The 19,031-nt window shown below is 40.1% G+C and overlaps 2 protein-coding genes across 7 annotated transcripts in view; both read right to left on the reverse strand.

The window, feature by feature from the left end:
* Window positions 1–3,301, reverse strand: part of LOC129330521 (fer-1-like protein 4) — a 97,885-nt gene extending 94,584 nt beyond the window's left edge. Inside the window, exon 1 of the mRNA XM_054980580.1 lies at window positions 3,223–3,301. Within this exon, the coding sequence (XP_054836555.1) occupies window positions 3,223–3,301 (79 nt within the window). The remainder of the gene's footprint in view (window positions 1–3,222) is intronic.
* Window positions 3,302–10,541: 7,240 nt separating this feature from the next.
* CPNE1 (copine 1) overlaps window positions 10,542–19,031 on the reverse strand; it is a 67,380-nt gene continuing 58,890 nt past the window's right edge. For all 6 annotated transcript variants that reach the window (XM_054979996.1, XM_054979999.1, XM_054979998.1 and 3 more), the window contains exons 12-16: window positions 18,925–18,979; window positions 18,049–18,100; window positions 16,431–16,564; window positions 15,935–16,171; window positions 10,542–13,645 (exon numbers count right to left, since the gene is read on the reverse strand). In XM_054979996.1, the coding sequence (XP_054835971.1) occupies window positions 13,529–13,645; window positions 15,935–16,171; window positions 16,431–16,564; window positions 18,049–18,100; window positions 18,925–18,979 (595 nt within the window). In that variant the 3' untranslated portion in view covers window positions 10,542–13,528. The remainder of the gene's footprint in view (window positions 13,646–15,934; window positions 16,172–16,430; window positions 16,565–18,048; window positions 18,101–18,924; window positions 18,980–19,031) is intronic.

Genomic DNA, 19,031 nt, shown 5'->3' on the forward strand with positions numbered 1-19,031 from the left:
AGCATACTACTGGGGTATGGAGTAGGGCTCCCAGAGTCCTGCCAGGGATGGGGAATCCTCCACTTCCTGTTCCTGTTTCCATCCTGACTCTGCTCTGGCAGCCAATGGGAGATAAAAGCTTTAAAAATTGCTATCAGCTGATGGCATTACATCATTTCTGGGGGGAAACCAGACCACTCTAGGAATTGCTGAAAACTCTATAGTAAAACCAAATCATAGTTTCTGGCGATTCCTAATATGGACTGGCATCATTTCAGGTTTTTTCCCCCAGGAGTGACATAACATTGTTGGCCAACTGCATCCCCATGTCATTATCCCCCCACCCAAATTCCTGCCAATGAGAAACCTTCCTGCTCATCCATTGTCTTGCACCTAGGGTTGCCAACACTGAGTTGGAAAATTCCTGGAAATTTGGGGGAGGAGTCTGGAGAAGGAGCTCAGTAGAGATGTGATGCCGTAGAGCTATCCCTCTGAAGCTGCCATTTCCTCCAGGAGAACTGAACTGATCTCCATAATCTGCAGATCATTTGTAATTCTGGGAGAACTCCAGGCTCTAGGTTGGCAAGTCAGTTGGCAGCCCTGTTTGCACCTAAAAAACTTTGCAAAGCTTCCCATAATAAAGGGGCCTCCAAATCTATGCTGCTATGTATTTTTATTTATTTTACAAAATTTATATCCCACCTTTTTTCTCCCATAAAGGCCACCAAGGTGGCTAAAGCAAGATTTGAGTCCAGTGGCACATTAGAAACCAACAAGATTTTCAAGGTATAAGCTTTTGAGAGTCAAATCTCCCTTCTTCAGATACTCTCTTCAGGATATCTAATGAAAGGAGCTTTAAGTCTCGAAAGCTTATACCCTGAAAATCTTTTGGGATTCTAAGCAGCCACTGGACTCAAATCCTGTTGTTCTACTGCAGACCAACATGACTACCTACCTGAAATGACCAAAGGTGTCTAACAAATGAAAACATACATGATAAAGTCACATCTTAAAAACCATAAAAATAACATCATTAAACCATGATAACCAGAACCAAAAAATGTACAAAAACATAAAAACAACAATGTATGGAGACTTAAAGTTCTGACCCCAGTGTTAAACCATTGTGCCTTTCCTGAGATTCCCACCTTTGGAATTTATCACAGCTATATACCTCAAGTCACGTTTCTAAATAGAGAGGGAATTGGTAATCAGCTGTTTGAAAGGACACAATAATTGCTCACATTTGGACCCCAAGCTGTTGGCATCCTTGCCTCAGGTTACATTTCTAGAGTATTTTTCTGTTCATGCTGTAATCCTTGGGAGGAAGGGAGGGAGGGAGGATAACAGTAAAGGTAACTTAAGGTGTATCCCCCAAAGTTAAATCAAAACTCCAGATTACAGATAGGGGTTTGAAATTTCAATTCACTATAATACTGGCTTAATGTGCTCAGTGAACTATTCTGAAGTCTGATACCTGTGGGTGGGTATAATGGAAAGGAAGTCTCTGCATCTCCTGACTGTTCAAAACAAGTGATTGAGAAACTAGAGCACGAAGGACAGGCTTTCTGGGAGCAATAAGAGTATGAAAAGTGAAATGAAAGCCAAGTTGCTAAATGATGTGTAACATGAATCATAACCAAAGGTTTTAGGTGTGAGAGGACTGGTTGTTGACAGGAAACCTTACTAACCAAAGAGAGGGGTTGTAATGATGTGGTGGTGACCTTATAGATCACCGATTCCTTCTAAAAGTGAGGATAAGAACAGATGCCTTAATTCTTAATTTGTAAAGTACAAAATGGATCTCAGACTGCTATCATCGCCTGAGTCAACAGTTACTTACAGGGAAGCTGGGCTAATAAACCCTGAAGAGAAAAAGACTAGCACACTAAAGGACATAAAAGGGACCCTCCTTGGGAAGAGCAGCAGAATGGTTCTGAGGAAGGAAAATTCTGCCTCTGGATCAGTGGCTTGCATTCTCATTGTGAAGCGCACTGAATTGCAAGTGAGACTGATTTTACACAGTACATTTTTCCTTCAAGGAAATGAATTTCTTTCAGGAAAAAGATTATGTATCGGTTGAAATGCTGCATATTATCATTAGTACTTTGATTAGACCCCTGTTACTTCAACAGTTGCACCTTGATGTGCTCATAGCAGAATAAAAAAACTTATGCTGCACTTCTAACACTACAATACAGAGATTTCCTGCACATTGGAAAAATGAATTGTGTGAAACATTCCTAAGATTATATGATTTTGAACTTCCAGTTCAGATTAGAATTGCAGCTTTCATTTCTATATTCTTTTGTTTCTGGCTCTGTTCTCTTCAGTGCCTCATATGTCTCTGGTTCTCAAGTTGTATTCTTCTATAACTTATCACTGGAACCAAGTTACACTATTAGGGATGAAGACGCAAAAGCCTGTAGTGGTTTATCATGAAAGTGGACATAGAGTTAAGAAATATTTCCATTCCACGGGGCAAGAGGGGCAGGAGATTTTCCTCTTCCTAAGAGTCAAACCACATGAGACAAAATACACTTGAATTACACTCAAATTTACACTCAAATACACTTCTGAGGTGGTATTTTGTCTCGTGTGAGGAGACCCTAAAAAAGTGCTTCGCACTAGACAACTGTCTGATATAACTATCACATGCATATGGGAAATTATATTTTCCCGTGTATGCAGCTATATGAGAAAGTATTTTACTAGTCTGGTTGGAAAGGAAGCTTTGAATGACAGTCATTTCCCACAGCATGTACATGCAGTGAAATAGGCACACAATGATGTGCATGCATGTACATTGAGGAAGACTGCAATACAGGAAGAAAGGAGTATCTATGTTTTAGGAACATTATCCTGTATCAAGCTGGCCTCAGTCTCTGAGATTTCTTCATGATTTTGTGACAGAATGAGTAGGGAAACAGTTCACATAATAGACATCCCTTTCCCCCAATGGTTCAAGACGTCTGTGTGTGTGTGTATGTGGTTGAAGCAAAAGGTATCCTAAACAATGCACAATCTGGATTAAACAGCCAATATAATTAATAAGCATTTGGGAAATAGTCCCCCAACATATTATCCCACCCTCCCTTCCTTGTACATTACCACTTATTCTACCACTTTTTAAAGTAGAACTTTAAGCAGCTATTTCCCACCGAGCCCTCCTCTCTTCCTCAAGCCATGTACTGCCTTTGCATCCACCCAGCATCCTTTTTCCCATTCCCCCATACTCCGCACCTCGGAAGCTGAGTTGCACCTGCCTCTCCCCTGTCCCTGGCAGTTGGGTGACTCTTTTAACGCTGACACTCAGTGCCATGGTGCTGCCAGGATTTGGCTCAGTGCGGCACTGACCAGGTGCAATTGCTCTCTGTGCAGGACTCCACCTGTCTCTTCAGTGAGTCAAGACTGGCGACTCACCAAACAGGTTTGGCTGCCCAGACCCCACCCGCAAGTCACACATTATCCAGTTCTAGCAAGGTCTTATTGCAGTGGGCAGGCATCAAAAGCTCAGCACCCCTAAAATCCAGGAAGTCTGTTCTTCCTTAAACAGTACAACAGATGACTAGCTGACAAAACTCCCCACCCTATTGAAGCTCACATAATTCCTATATTTTGTATAAACCTCCATCCCCATGCCAGGTAAGCACTATTCCAAAAGCAAAATTTCCTAACTGGCATCACACCCAACCCACAAACAGTTCTAAATGCATTTGGAAGTTTCACTGATTTCTGTTTTGACACTGTAAACCACAGTGTATCCCACCTCTTTCCCACTGCATCTGAATATGTATCAGGAAGCCTAGCTCAGTATTATCTACTCTGATTAGCAACAGGTTTTCAGGATCTCAAGAAAAAGAAATCTTTTCCAACTTTGTTTACTACATACTCTTTAACTGGAGCTGGAGTTGCCAGAGAATGAACCTGGGACTTTCTATATGCAAAGGTGCCACCAAACTATAATTTCTTCCCTGCTGACCAAACTGGCAGAAGACATGCCTTGTCTCATACTTAATACCAAAATACTATTTGATTCTTTCCCGGAATTAATTAAATTCTGAATTACTTGCAATCTAATTTTTCTAGAGAATTATATTCTTCTGTTCTAATTCTCTTTTTTTTTCTTGGTTCGTTTTTGGTTACTTTACAGTATCTAAGAAACAATGATCAAAACTAGGTTTGCAAGATTGCTTAAGTGACATTTTGTCTAGGTTGTCACCACAGCATTGATAACACTCAGCTCCATCTTGTGCTTCCTGCCAATTGCCAGGGCTGCAGAAACCCTGAACCAGTGCCTGGAGGCAGCTTTGGAGTGCCTGGAGGCAGCTGTGGGCTAAAGAACAGAAGTTTATTCAAACAAAACAGAAATGCTATTAGTGAGACCTGACCAAGGATTTAAGGTGTTACCTGTTTGGATGGGTTTGCACTCCCTATGAAGATACAGGTCTGTAGTTTGAGGGTGCTTGGAACCAGGTCTACTGAGGGGTAAGCTGGTGGTAGCTGTGGCCAGGAGTTCCTTTTACCTAAGGTTGCCAAGTTCTCATTGGGAGTGGAAGATCCCCCAACTCCAGTGGGCCCTTTCAGCCACCAATTAGATAATAAGGAGAAAAATTAGAGGGAAAGGAGGAGGATAGTCAGCATCCTGACATCACTTCTAGCATGACTCTGGTGATGCTGTAGCATTCAGTCAAAACTCTATAATTAAACCATAAAGTTTTGGCCAAATGCTAGAGCATCCCTGGGAATATGCTGATGTCACTTCCAGGTGCACCAGAAGTGATATCAGTGTATTACCAGTGATGTCATAAATAGGGTTGCCAGCTGGCAGAAGGGTTTTGGGATGGGAAATAGTGGGGGGTATAATTGAAAGCATCTGTCATTTCCAGGGAAAACCTGATGTGAAAGTGGGTAGCTCTGGGAATCACTGGAAACTCTACGGCTACTCATTGTCATGTCCAGGTTTTCCCCAGAAGAGATGTTATCAAGCTTGCAACAATGCCAGGTTTAAAAAAAAAAAATCCCCAGCCACCATTTGGAGCAATGGCAAGCAATGGAAGCACCAGGCAGGGAATCCTCTGCCTTCACCAGGTACTTGGCCGCCCTAGTTATTATGTCACCAATGATTTGCCCCCCCCCCCAGTATGAGCAGCGAGTGTCTCCCCAGTTACCAGCCTCATACTGGGAACCCTACTTTTACCAGCTTTGACTGGTTAGCCAGCTGTGGCCTTTTGGAGGCAGAAAAGATCTGGCCATTATGGTGCATGACCCGGTTACAACTAAATTAGATTACTGCAATAACCTTGACATGGGGAACCCCTTGAAAAGTGTTTGTTGGTATAGAATGCTGCAGCCAGAATGTTGACTGGAGTGGGTTATAGGGACCATATCACTCCAGTCTGTTTCCAGGCAAAATTCAAGGTAACCTTTAAAGGTGACCTTTAAAACACGATTATGGTTTAGAACCAGCGTATTTGAAGGACCATCAACTCTCATATGAACCTACCTGACTGCTAGTCATCTTCCAAGGCATTGCTTCATAAGTTAATAAATTGTTGTGCAATGATCCTGCCTTGCGGTGAGGATGGCCCTTCTGACCTTGTGGTCTCTTTTAACCATAAAATAGGGGTAGCATTAATAGTATATTTTAACAAGCAGTAAAAGATAATTCATAATTTTATTTACTTTTAGCTCTTTACATTTAAGCTTCACCTTATAATTAACATCACAGCCATCTTTGCATCCATAAAAGAATTTTTTTAAATATCTTTAAAAAGTATGCCTTTTCACACCCTGTATTTTTAGGTGTACACTTGTTTTTAAGGGTACACCTAAAACTGTAATGCATGGAAGAGCTATTGAACACATCTCATAAAAAGTATGCATGGTGAAGAACCAGAGCTGACTGCAACTCCCTGTTGATTGTGTACACAGTCACAAAACCACTACTATGTAAAAGTGAGGATTTGTCGTCATCTAAAGTATGGAATGACCTCGGGAAAAAGTAAATTTTCACCTGGATGGGCATATAATTACTTCCTAAAGACAGCGTTTGTCTCAAATTAAAAAAATCTCATATCTCAATACAAACCTATTTATATTTCAACTGGAAGGATATCAAAAAATAGCAGCTGCTGCTTAGAACCCTCAAATGTTCAGATTTGGCTCAGAATTCATGTGTGTGTGCTTCCCCTCCAGCTCCAACTATTCACCTCAGGGAAGTGCCTTGGAGGAACACAGCAGCCATGTTCTTCTCTCCGTTTTCTTCTCCCCCTCCCCCACACCTTTGAACATCAAACTCTCTGGACTAAAAAATCAACAGCAACAGAGAAAAACCATTCCTTCTCCAGTCCTCAACATATTCATCCCGTCATGCTTGCTTGACAGACGGTATTAGAGAAACCCATTACTATGCTGCTTAGCTACCTATGCACTGAAGAACCCTGAATTTTTTATGTTTGTATACAAGAGTACAAATCATCTTCCTCTTAATTCCAGTACCTGCTCAGTGGGGAATGTAGCCCTCTTGATTGTTTGCGACCCACATATTATGTATGCCATCACCCATCCCATGGGATGTACTGGGCTGGGTTTGGCTTACGGGCGGTTGTGACGAATTGCTGCCTTTTGCACTAATTTTTATGCACAGATTTTTATGTTTTTAATGTATTTAAATGTGTTTATGTATTAACATATTTTATTGTGATTTTATTAATTGATGTTACCTGCTCTGATTCCACTTGCAGGGAGAGTGGGATATATATAAATAAATAAATAAAATACCTACGTGAGAACTCTTGCAAGATGAGTGGCAGTGGCACTTTCAACACGGCAAGCACGCCCAGCCCTTCCTCCCATAAGGTTACACTCTTGCTTGCCTCTCTCCCATCCTCTTACTCCAGGAGCCAACCACTGCCTCTGGTTCCTTATACCACTGATGGGGAAGAGGAATATTTAAAATAGTGCCAGATGTCTAGGACAGTGTGGCTTCTCTGGGGAGATAGCAGGGAGGGGACCTTCTAGAGAGGCCACATGGCTCAATGCACTATACACATCCATCAAATTTTCCTTGTGGACACAGGATGTTACTACAAAGGTCAGCCAATGAGATTACAAGACCTCCTGACCCTCCCTGCTCTGTCCAGTTTGTCAGGCTCAGAACACTCCCTGGTTCTTTCATTCTGACTCATTCCTAGTTCAGAATGAAGCAGATAGAACTGGGGAACCTGCAAAAGTTCACTTCTTTCCTTCACCAACAACTCACTTCTACAATAGTCATTTTGGATTACCCAGGCAACCACAGGCTACTGTTGCCTCAGCAATTCAAACTAGCTGCCGAAATCTTGGCATTTCAACATTATTTTATCCCTTCACTAAAGTTTTTGCAAATCTGGAGTATCTTTCCCCACCCCAATTTGTAACTCCCCTCTCCTTTCTGTACATGGACCCCCTTGTGCAGATTTTTGGAAAATGTGTACTCTTAGGGTTACCAACCTCCAGGTGGTGGCTGAAGCTCTCCCAGAGTTACAATTGATCTCCAGCTGATAAGAGATCGGTCTCCCTGGAGAAAATAGCGGATTTGGAGGGTGGTATTATAGCCCACTGAGGGCTCTTCCCTCCTTAAACTTCACCCTCTCCAGGCTCCACCCCTCAAATCTCCAGGAATTTCCCAACCTGGAGCTGGCAACCCTATCTGGGATCAGGTTCTGAATTACTGATGTAATAGCAAATAAGGGTCAGTTTTCAATTGAATGTATCCTTGGAAAGATATATTCAGTAAACTGCTATTCTAAATTGATTTACAAATGCATAAAGTTGAAATAATATTATCACCTACGTTAAATGTATCTTTGCCAGATGTCTTATCATTCCTGATGACTTCTTACCCAGCTATCAGCCTCCTTCCTTGAATATAACTCCCCCACCCCAAGGAAGTGTTTGTGCTGAACTTAAAGACTGCTTTAGGTAAATATTTTTTATACGTACTCCCTCAACACACCCTTTCTCACAGGAATCAGTAAGCTATGATTTATACACGGTATGGAATGTATGCCTAGGGCTATTTTTTCCCATTCTTGGCTCACACACCATAAGATTCAAAGCAAAACTCAAGGGTGTATGAGTGAATTATGATCAGGAGTAAGAGGGCAATGTCAAGAATTCCCACTTATATATAGGCTAAGCAACTGCAAACACGGAAATGAATTACTAGGCTTGCTTATATCCAGATGTCAACATATTTTAAAGAGTTGTCAATTTTTATTATGAGATTTGTAATTGCTACATAGTGGTTTCCAAGTAAAAAATTGAAGACATTGCATGATGGATTCCAACATCATTTACACGTGGGGTTGTTGAAAGCAGTGTGGCATCAGGTCATCATGTTGGACCCTTCCACAACGAGCTGCCATGATACAGATTGCAGGTCTCCAACTTGACACACTTTGTTCCAAATCTCTTTGTCCAGGCACTCACTGTTCAGCTATGGGAAAGTTCTGTTTCATCCATATTTGGATGTAATATTTGAGTGAAGTCTCCAGGTAAATTGTTTACAGAAGGGAATAGGTGATCTGTTGTTCATTCACATGTTCATAATACTGGCTTCGTTATCTGTGGAAATAGGGGCCATTTTTTTGTATCATTGGAACATATGTGTGTGCATGAGTTTAAGGAGCTGAAGCTTTTCCTCTAATTTTCATGGATCTTGCTTGTCATGAAGATCAGGATACTTATGACTACCATTTCCATATTAGAGGCATTTGCTGGGATTTTATTATACACTTGCCTGACTTACGTGGCAATAAATTTCCAGGGGCTGTTATATACAGCAGAAAGCCACAACACAGTTAGGTTTATGAATAAGAATCTACCTCCAAAACATTATAACCAACAAATATGCTGTGCAACGGCATTCCAACCACTCCCAAAGTCTGGTTAGAAGCACAAGTTAAAAGAGGGAAAGCAGCCATGAGTCACAGCAAAAGCATACAGCACTAATTGGTATCTGATCTAAGGACTCAACTAGACTAAGATGCTGGGAACACAGCTCCCAGCATTTTTCCAGTGTTTGTCACAGTGGGGCAAATGTCAACTTCCCAAAGCTGCTTCATCCTTGAAAGCTCACCCACCTACTCCCTATGCTTCCAATCTGAATGAGGCTCCTGCACGACTGATTTTGATCGGGAGGGGGATTGTGGGAAGCTCCTTTCATTAAACTGCCAATGACTTGTGTAGCTGAGCTATGGACTAGGGTTGCCAGCTCTAGGTTGGGAGAGTCCTGGAGATTTGGAGGTAGAGCTGGGGACCTCAGCAGGGTATAATGTCATAGAGTCAACACTACAAAGCAGCCATTTTCTCCAGAACTAATCTCTGTTGTTTGGAAATGAGTTGTAATTCCAGATCTCCCAGTCCCCCCTGGAGTTCGGCAATCCATAGAGAATGAGTTACAGGCTTTGCCACTTTTGAGAGTAAATCCAGATAATGATACTTAGAAACCTCAGCATGGTAATTCAGTACCTTTGGTAGACAGGGAAATCATGACAACCAGACAATTAAAATCAACATTGATGTACAATTAGTAAAAATTACAAATATTGTCAGAGTGATGCAAGAATCATGTCACATCATAAATGTCTGTTTATTAAGCATCTCAAAACCCTTTGGAATCTGTTCATATTCTTGAAAGTATTTATTTTTTGTAGTGACATTTCTCTAACTAGTGTTTGCCAATTTTTAAAAAATCCAATTCATTCTTCAAGTATCCATTTCTGATTGAACGTAATATAATGGAAAATGTTTCCAGTGGCAGACACTTCTAAAGACTATAGAATTTATTTATTTACATTATTTATAGTCTGCCTTTTTTGCTGAGACTGGAGGCGGATTACACGGGGTCAGTCAATAGAGTCAAGGGCTGGAACATTCAATAAACAACATAATATGGTATGAACCACAGGGGGAAAAAGCTGAATCAAACAGCAAAGGTGTCATACTTGCACAATATAAGATCTGTGCCAGGGAATCTAGATCTGCTGCTTTGAATTGCAAGAAACTCAGAACAATTCTCTTAATTATCCATTTTAACATTTGTATACAACTGGTCTTTTTGTTTATAGTTCCAGATGGGTAGCTGTGTTAGACTGTGGCAGCAAAATAAAACAGAAAGCCAGTAGTGGCACATTTACTTAACAGCTTAACAAAATTTAAGCTGGAAAAAAAGCTTACGCGGAATAAATTTTGTTATTTTAATTGCCCCTGGATTCCAGCTTTACTTGCCTTCTCTATCTTTTAGATACGAGCTCCAGTATACACAGGAGTTAGTGACCCAAAATGCCAGTGACAGAACTGCATTAAATCTTGTCCTGCAGCCAGAAGTTTGAGAATGGCAGGGCCCAAAATACAATTGATACCAGCATCAGTTTCTAAGGAAGCAGCTGCCCTTTCTCTTTGATCCTTGTTAGCCATTCCAATGAAGTCCTGTGTCCCTTTTAAATCTACTTTTCACTGAAAACTGCCATCCATACCTGAGAAGTTTTGTTCTAATCAGAGAATGAAGGAGGCACTTGAAGTTTAATGAGAGATTTTAATCGAATTTGCACTACACAAGAAAACCAGATTATTTTATTTCTCCATCAGTCACCCAAATCAAACAGTGCAATAGATTGGCGCTGTGTTTAAACACACGCACACACACGCATGGACAGTCCTACTCATTCACACACATACTATCATCCCCCTAATTAATGACTCTCATTCCAATTTGATCAAGTGCATTTCCAGATACAATGTTGGATCTAGCAAACTTTTTCACTCCATCTTGTGAAATTCCTTCTTACTACAGCCCTTGTCGCGCTTGACTTTTATGCATGTAAGTCCCATGATTTTAAGCATAGCTGTTTTTAATGGCCAACGAGGGCCTCTTGTTTCTTTTTGCAAGCAGAAAAATTGGTTAGATCCAACCCATAGTTGCATTGGGGCAAAGGGAGATCAGGATGCCAGAAGACAATATTAACTGTACTTTCCTGTAATTGCAAGAAGTAAGATAGCGGAATTGTCAAGAAACTGGCTGAAATATACTCTTCTCTCTCTACATATTGAATAAAATGTGCCTCCCATTTTAATTTTTTTTAAAAAGCTGTACCCTAGCTACCTCAGCTGAGAGTAAAGATCTAGCCCAGCTTGCTCCTTTGTGTGCTAATTTTCTACTTGCATGGAGTTTTTGTATTATGCAAGGGTGCCGCTAAAGATGCTGAATGCTCCTTACCCTGTAGTCTGAATCAGCAGAGCCCATTCTAATACCTAGAAATCCAATTCACAACATTATTTAGAAACCCTCATTCTGGTATATTTGTAGACCAGAATGAATGACCTGAACAGAAATATCTCATCAGAAATTATACTGTAAACAGTTTCTTTTTTCAAGGGTTTTTTGCAAGATTCACTGTATGACGACAATGCAACCCCAAGGCTTGACAACAAAATGATTAATTTGTAATTTAAGCATCTGAAAAATTTGAGACACCCAAGGTGATGTATCGAATTGCTGAATGGGAGAATTCTTCTATATGGATCAAACAGGAGCTTCAGATGATCTCTGACTTCTTGTTCTGCATAAAATCTATGTAGAGATTTAACCTTAACAGAATTTGGTATTTTGGCAAAATATCAACATTTGGTGCAATTAAACATTAACATTCTCAATATATTATTTCTTCTAATTCTAACAGATTTTATACTCTATGTTAAAGTGAACATTTCCAAAAAATAAAGGTAGGCAACTGATTAAAAAGTGGAATGCTTTTTCCAAAAATATAGCTGGAAATCTACGACAAAAGACACTAACTTTGCTTCATGAAGTTCTTCTATCCTGTCCAGGCCTTATTTCATAAAACAGGTGACACAAATAAAGCCGCAGGGTAAGAGTTAATACAATAAAGTTCATTCCTTGATGTCCAGAGATAATTGTTACAGCAAGTGCTTAAGCAAAACAAGAGCCAGACATTCATTTATCAATTTCCAGCTGATAAATTGGAGAATCACATAAATTGGGGAATCACACTCTTTGATCTCCACTGTCTCATTTAGTGCACTGCCCCCAGCTTGAAACACACTGACCAAAATGTCCTTGGAAAATAATTATGGATTTGAATGTAAACAGCACCAGAATAAGAAAATATTGATTTGCATTTCATTTTTAGAACAGAAGTTTAAAGTTTCTTTGTAAAAAAAAAATGAACTTAAAAAAATCCTTGGCGGAATCATAAAGGCACAACAGAAATTACAATAGAAGATACTTTGGTGTATATCAAGAGAGGCAAAGCTTCTCCTTCTAGTAAAAGACACAAGAAACTATGCAGCAGCATCTAAGTGGTGTAATATATGCATATATAATAGGAAAGTTATTTTATCTATATTTCCAATATATATCAAATTAGAGGAAACAACTGCAAGACTGCATTTCTTAGTGAATGGCATCAATGTACAGCTACTATATAATTGATATGCATGATGGTTCTCATAATTTAGGTGGCCATGATACTTATTCTGCACAAAAATGTAACAATTCTACAATAAAAGTAATGCAAATGCCGTAAATCTATTAACCTACGTAAGAGTGATTATTATTACTTTCAAAATATTCAATGAAGGGCTGTACTGAATTCAAAAACAATGGAAGGAGACACGGACCACTAACAGTGCAATCCCATATAGAGCTATTCTGCATAGGACTGCATTGTGAGAAAGGAGGACCAAGACTAGGAGCCATCTGGAGATAAAGCAGCATTGTGCAAGTCCTACCACATCCTTTATGACCTCACTGTAAGATGATACTGTCTCCTTAAGGTGCAATTGTGCAAAGACTGCAGGGCAACAGCTACTTCCACCTAGAGAGGACAGCTTGTACAGAAGAAGCTATTTTGTTTTGAGTCCTAAATAAATTAAGGCCTAAAGTCTCCTCATTCAGAGCCATCCCTGAGTGTATGCAATGACATGATACTGCTTCTGCTGTGTACATGTTAGACCTCAAAAGCCATACTACTAAATGGCATTTTTGCATACTACAATTTAAAGTGCCTTATTGACTCTGTCTTCCATTTTTTAAAATGGCTTTATTACATTCCTTTAATGGGCTTAGGGGGCTCACATGGATTCTCAACCCTGGCCATCCTCAAAACAACCCTGTCCGACAGGTTAGGCTGAGAGACAGTGATTGGCCCATGGTCATCCAGTGAATTTTGTAGCTGAGCTGGGAAATGGAGGTCCTAAAACCTTATCATCCTAAAGTGGTTAATCTGGCCCTGGCCACACAGCATGTGCAAGTGTGCAGAATGCAAACATTTCTGGCCAGAATATGTGATCTGAGATGCTCATCATTTTCCAGATAGCCAAGAGCACTAATAATGTATTTCCTGCAATTATATCTTTTCCTGATATATGTAGATAACTTGAGTTACAAGACATTTCCAAAAGAATAGGACTATTTGCTGATTAGAGAATTGCAGAGACAAGATTCTTTCTTCCTCTTGTAAATGAAAACAAAAGCCTTTGCTCATGTTTGTTTTTCTACAGTTGACTTCACAGGGGCCAGACCAACCATCTTGAAGTAGGACACCAGTTGCTTAGGAACTTCAGCCAAGACGGTCTGGGAAAGAGCCTCCTGAGGAGCCTGCAGAGGGGAAAGAGCAAGAAGAAAGGAATCAGCGTTCTAACACACGCTCACAAGTCCCTGCATGCTACATCCCACAGTACAAGGAAAAACTGAAGGCAAGCAAACCCTTCAGAAGACAAAAACCCCAAACCTGTGAAATATTCTTCTTTTTAATTTAAAAAAGCAATGCAATAAATTAATTTATAACAAGAAGTTTCAGCTTTAAAGAAGTTCCAGTTCCAGGCAATTAATGGCAGTGGCGGAAAATGGGACCACTAAGCTATTCGTATACCTTGCCCCGGCCTAATGATTTCACCTTTCTGGAAAGCATAATATTCAGGTTTCTCCGCTTAGAATATATCCCATCATTTTGAGCACTAGACGGGCAAGAAAACAGACAGGTATGAGCAACTGCTTTAACAGGAAAACAGCTAGTTTTGATGTTATGAAATGATTCCATTCATCTCTCTTATTGAGCAATGGACACTGGAGCTGGTGACACTGTCTTCCTATGCACAAAATGTTTTGGAGACAATCTGGACACTTTCCCAAGAGTTTTTTCATTTGAAACTGGAGTGTGCTGTACAATACAGCAATACTGGAGACTGGGAGGAACCACTGTTTTCTTGTAAGTTATCTTCATGACATTTTCACAATGTTATTTAAAGCATTCACATCTTTCACTTTTTAAGCATTGCTCAAGACAAAACTCAGATCTAAAACAATCAAAATACAAAACGTCAAACCGTAAAATCAAGTATAAAGAATGAAGCCTCAGTGATCAGCAATAAACCCAATCGTTAAAAGTACTGTTAAGTAATTTAGAATACAACCAGAAGCAAGTCCGCCATAATTATACACAAACACAAAACAAAACAAAAATGCTGAAAAAAGCAAGTGTTTTTGCTTCAGGCCCAAAGTTCACCATGCTTGGCAGCAGGAGAGCTGCAGTGGAAAGTTAATACTCCAATCAACAGGCTCTGATTCTCATCCAACTTGGTTCCAAGGCCTCAAATGCAGATCTCCATTGATAGGAAAGCTAAAATGGGAGTGGGTGGTAATAACCAGCACATTGAATTCTGCTCAGAAACAAATCCATAACCGGTAAAAGCTTTAAAAATTGGCAAGGTGCATTTCCTATTGATTAAGTAAGGTATTTAAAGAGTAAGACTTCCCGCATAAAACTAGAGCCTGAAGTAGATTTACCACCCCCAGTTAAGAGATCGGTGGGGGGAAGGAGCTGGAGAGTCCTTCCTCTCCCCCGTCTTGTTTCAGCCAAAGCACACTGAGAGTAATCAGGATTAAAGTTCACCATAGTGAGCTTTTTATCCAGAGTTTGCAATCCAAGTTCAAACTCTGGTTACAAGCTAACTCTAATTAGCATTCGCCACTAACTCTAATTAGCATTCGCCATGATTAAAGTCTGTATTGGTGTAGTGCTTCCACAGCTCTACATCTGCACCAATACTAACCATAATTCATTATGCTTAATGTGTGCAAGAGAAAAGTGTTCACAGGACAGCATTCAACCCACAATCATGATCAAAAGACTGGCAGCATTCTGTCTGGTTCTGCCAGAGGCCAGCTGCAATGCCTGGCTGACTGTCAAGAACCATCTGGTAATTACATTATGATACAACCACTGTCTCACCATGTACAACCTGAGCTTCCCAGCAACCTGGCATTTTTAAAACTCAACCACCAACTACAATATAACCTAATCTATTACGTTTACAACTCTGGACCCAAATATACGAAAGCCCTGCAAAATGCAGAGATTTTTGCTTACTGTAAATGCTGCTGTCTATGATTACTGTTAAATCAACAACTATTTTACTAACACCCTGTGCTAAGGATACAAAGAATATTCAGAGAAGTGCTAGACAGGATCTACAGAGTCCCTGTAACACAAACATCTCTTAAGTCAATTTCCTTCTACACACTGAATGGAAAAGTAGGGATTATCCCCCAAATCCCTTCCTTGCCCTCTTAATACATTTTTCTCCCATCCTTCATCCCAACAGTTCAGGTGAACATAAAAGGTTCTCCCATTCTCTGCCTGATCCTCAGAACAAACTTGTGCGGTACACTGGGCTGAGAACACACAATTGGCCCAAAGTCACCCAGTTACCTTTACGGCTCACTGGAGATTTGCGCCTGGATTTGTTCATCTCTAATACAGCATTTACACTAGTACCGCTTGATCCTCCATAATAACTACAAAATTGTATTCAAAAATTCTTCAGGAAATTCTCTGCTGCTGCAGCAGCATCATTTAACGACAAGATTAGGCAGTCCCCAACTTACGTTCTGGAACTTTCTGAAAGGCACAAACTGGACAATGTCTCGTGCTGCTGGCTGTCCTGTCAAGGACTTTAAGACACCATCATCTCCATCCAGGAACTCCATGGCCTTGAACTCTGCGCTGCCAACTCCAATGATAATAATAGACATGGGCAGCTTGGAGGCATTAACAATGGCTTCCCGGGTTTGGTCCAAATCAGTGATCTCCCCATCTGTGATTATCAGCAAGACATAGTATTGCTGCAAGGAATTAGATCAGTCAATGAAGGCTTAGCTTCAAAACAGACAAAAATAATTGCAAACAAAGGTCTAGTGTTGGAGAGTCACTGAAGAGATTGCAGATTGAGACCGAGTCCCTTTTTGTTTTTCTATTTGCTCATAGACAGATTTAAAATAAAACAGAAATATTGGTATTCTGAGTCTTGCAGATCTGACACAAAATCTTTTCCGCTAGCAAACATATAATAGAATCAAAAATTATTAAAACAAGCAGACTCACAGAAGCAGTATTTTGCTGAGCAGAGTGAGCAGCAAACCTAGCCACATGGTTTATGATTGGAGAAAAGTTTGTTGGCCCATAGAGACGTATCTGAGGCAGTGCCTGGCGATAGGCATCCACAACTCCTTGGATTCCTGAAATATGAAACAGCATGAATTACTGCCTAGGTCTGGTTTGTGCACATGAACTCTGCTTAAAAATGGCACTGCTGTAGAACAATCAAGATGTTTATTTACCAAGAAAGGGAAAGTATTCTCTGTCCTGTTTGTGTCTCAATCGTGTACAATGTTTGAAAGAGTTACTAGAATTAAAACGGAAAAGAGTCCAGTAGCACCTTTAAGACTAACCAACTTTACTGTAGAATAAGCTTTTGAGAATCACAGTTCTCTTCGTCAGATACTGGACTCTTTTCTATTTTGCTACTACAGACTAACACGCTGAACTCCTCTGGATCTAGAATTAAAACGGGCATTTATACTAAATACAGATTGTCAAGCTCTCATAACTTATTCTCCTTTCAGACTCCGATGTACTGGCCAGAAAATAATGCACTTTGAGAGCAATTCTATGCAGGTCTACTAAAAAGTAAGCTCCATTTTATCAGTACGGCTTAACCCCAGAAAAGCATTCTTAGGATTGCAGCCTTTGTGTCTCAAAAACCACTACTCATGAATGTTAATAGCTACAAAGTGTATAGCTGTTTTACTAGCAATGCCACTGTAAACAGTAACACTGATCAAAGCCCAATCTGCTTTAACTAACAAAGATAGACCACAAGTACATCAGGCACAGAATAATTAATCCTAAAAATAATTAAAAGTTTCATTTTTAAGAAATGAGGAAAGGGAAGACAGAAAGGGTTCCTCTGGGGCAGAAGCAGACAGATGCTCAGAAGACACAATCTCAGACTAAGAGTCTCTACATGAGACATTTGACACATGAAGAACACGTATTGGGAGATGCAATGTTAGCGGGGAAGGGTAGTTTAAAAAGACAGAGCTGGCAACAGGGCAAAGGCTTTGCTATACACTGGAGCTGCGTGAATTAACAAACCCTCTGAGGAGCGATCTCCGCTGGCTGTCTTTTTATACTAAGCTTCCTGGCTAACATTGAGTCTCCCTACACCTGACAAACATGTGTCGAGGCATCTCGTGTTGAGAGACTCCAAGTCTTGATTATGTCAGGCAGTACATCTTTCTGCCTTTCTTCAGCTTGACTAATCTTTGTTCCCCCATCTACACCCTCTTCCTATGCACTTTTTATCTTTTTGAAACCTGTACGGCCATTGTGCCTAATAACAGTGCAAGAGTCTTTAATTTTTAGCATACTGCCTTAACTTATTTAACCAGATTTTCGAAAAAGAAAGGAGAGTTTCCCCCTTTGACCACCACAAAGGCTGTACTGGGGATCATGGGACCTTTATGGATAAAAGCCTTGTGGGACAGCTGTAGTTCCTGGACAAGATGGAGAGAAAAATATGGCTGGATCCACCCTTAGATATTTTTCCCCATCCTGAAGAATCTCTAAAAAGAACCATGGTTCTATTTCTATGCTAAGATTATGCTACATGCCCCACTCTTCTAAAAGCAAAAAACTGACTGGCTAAGTCAATACTGACCTTGACAATAGGGATTTGTAGGGTTAAAGTTCAGTGCAAACTCATGGGACACCTGAGGAAATCAAAAAATTAGTTGTAGTCAAATGTAACCCAAACAATTTAAAACAAATAAGCAGAATTTTAAAAAAGCAACAGTCTCCACTTTTGAACTCTCAGTAGGAGGTAAACAGTTATGGTATACAGACAGCCCCTTAACTTAGAGAGGCTTAAATATCACATCAAGTATCAAGCACTAAGATGTGAGCTCAGGCAACAGAAAAATATGCCAACTTGATCAACATCAGCAACACAGTCAGAGATCCAGTATCTGTGTCCACTGCATCTGGAGTGTTTACATATGTGACAATGTTGTTTAACCAATATCTTGCAGGAAATGTCCATAAGCAGTCTATGTTCAGCAGGAAGGGCAGGTCTGAGAGAAAATAAATTGGACCTCATGCCCAAAGAAGTGTGTGGGTGAACGTTTTAGTCACCCAGGTCATTCCATCAGAGACCTCAGAGTTGCCATCTTCAAACAACTGTATTCAGATACTTATATGGTGGTGGAAGGACAAGAATTTATCCAGAAATCTACTCTATTAATAAAGGTCTAACCAGGGATTACATTTTTTTCTTACACTATAAGAGCTGAGAGTAAGCTTATTTTTGTGCCCTTGACTTTTTCATGCATCATCTTTATTGATGAATCTTTCTTTCAAAGTTCATTCTTATGTAGCTAACAGCCCCCCCCCCCCGCAAGTATCTGATGATAAAGATCTCATGGTCTTTAAATAGTCAATTATTAAAGGTGTAACTGGAATCTTGCTGTTGTTTTCTATAATGGTTGGCATAATGACTCGTGAATAATAATAAAAATATGTGAATTAAGAAATTCACCTTCCAGTCCGGAGGAACTTGAGCTCCAAACCCAAAGGCAGGGAATAATTTATCTCTGAAAGAGGAAGGAGAAAAAAAATCAGCTGTGTCATGACTCATCATCATTT

This window comes from Eublepharis macularius, chromosome 5 (genome assembly GCF_028583425.1).
Source record: "Eublepharis macularius isolate TG4126 chromosome 5, MPM_Emac_v1.0, whole genome shotgun sequence".
Taxonomy (NCBI): domain Eukaryota; kingdom Metazoa; phylum Chordata; class Lepidosauria; order Squamata; family Eublepharidae; genus Eublepharis; species Eublepharis macularius.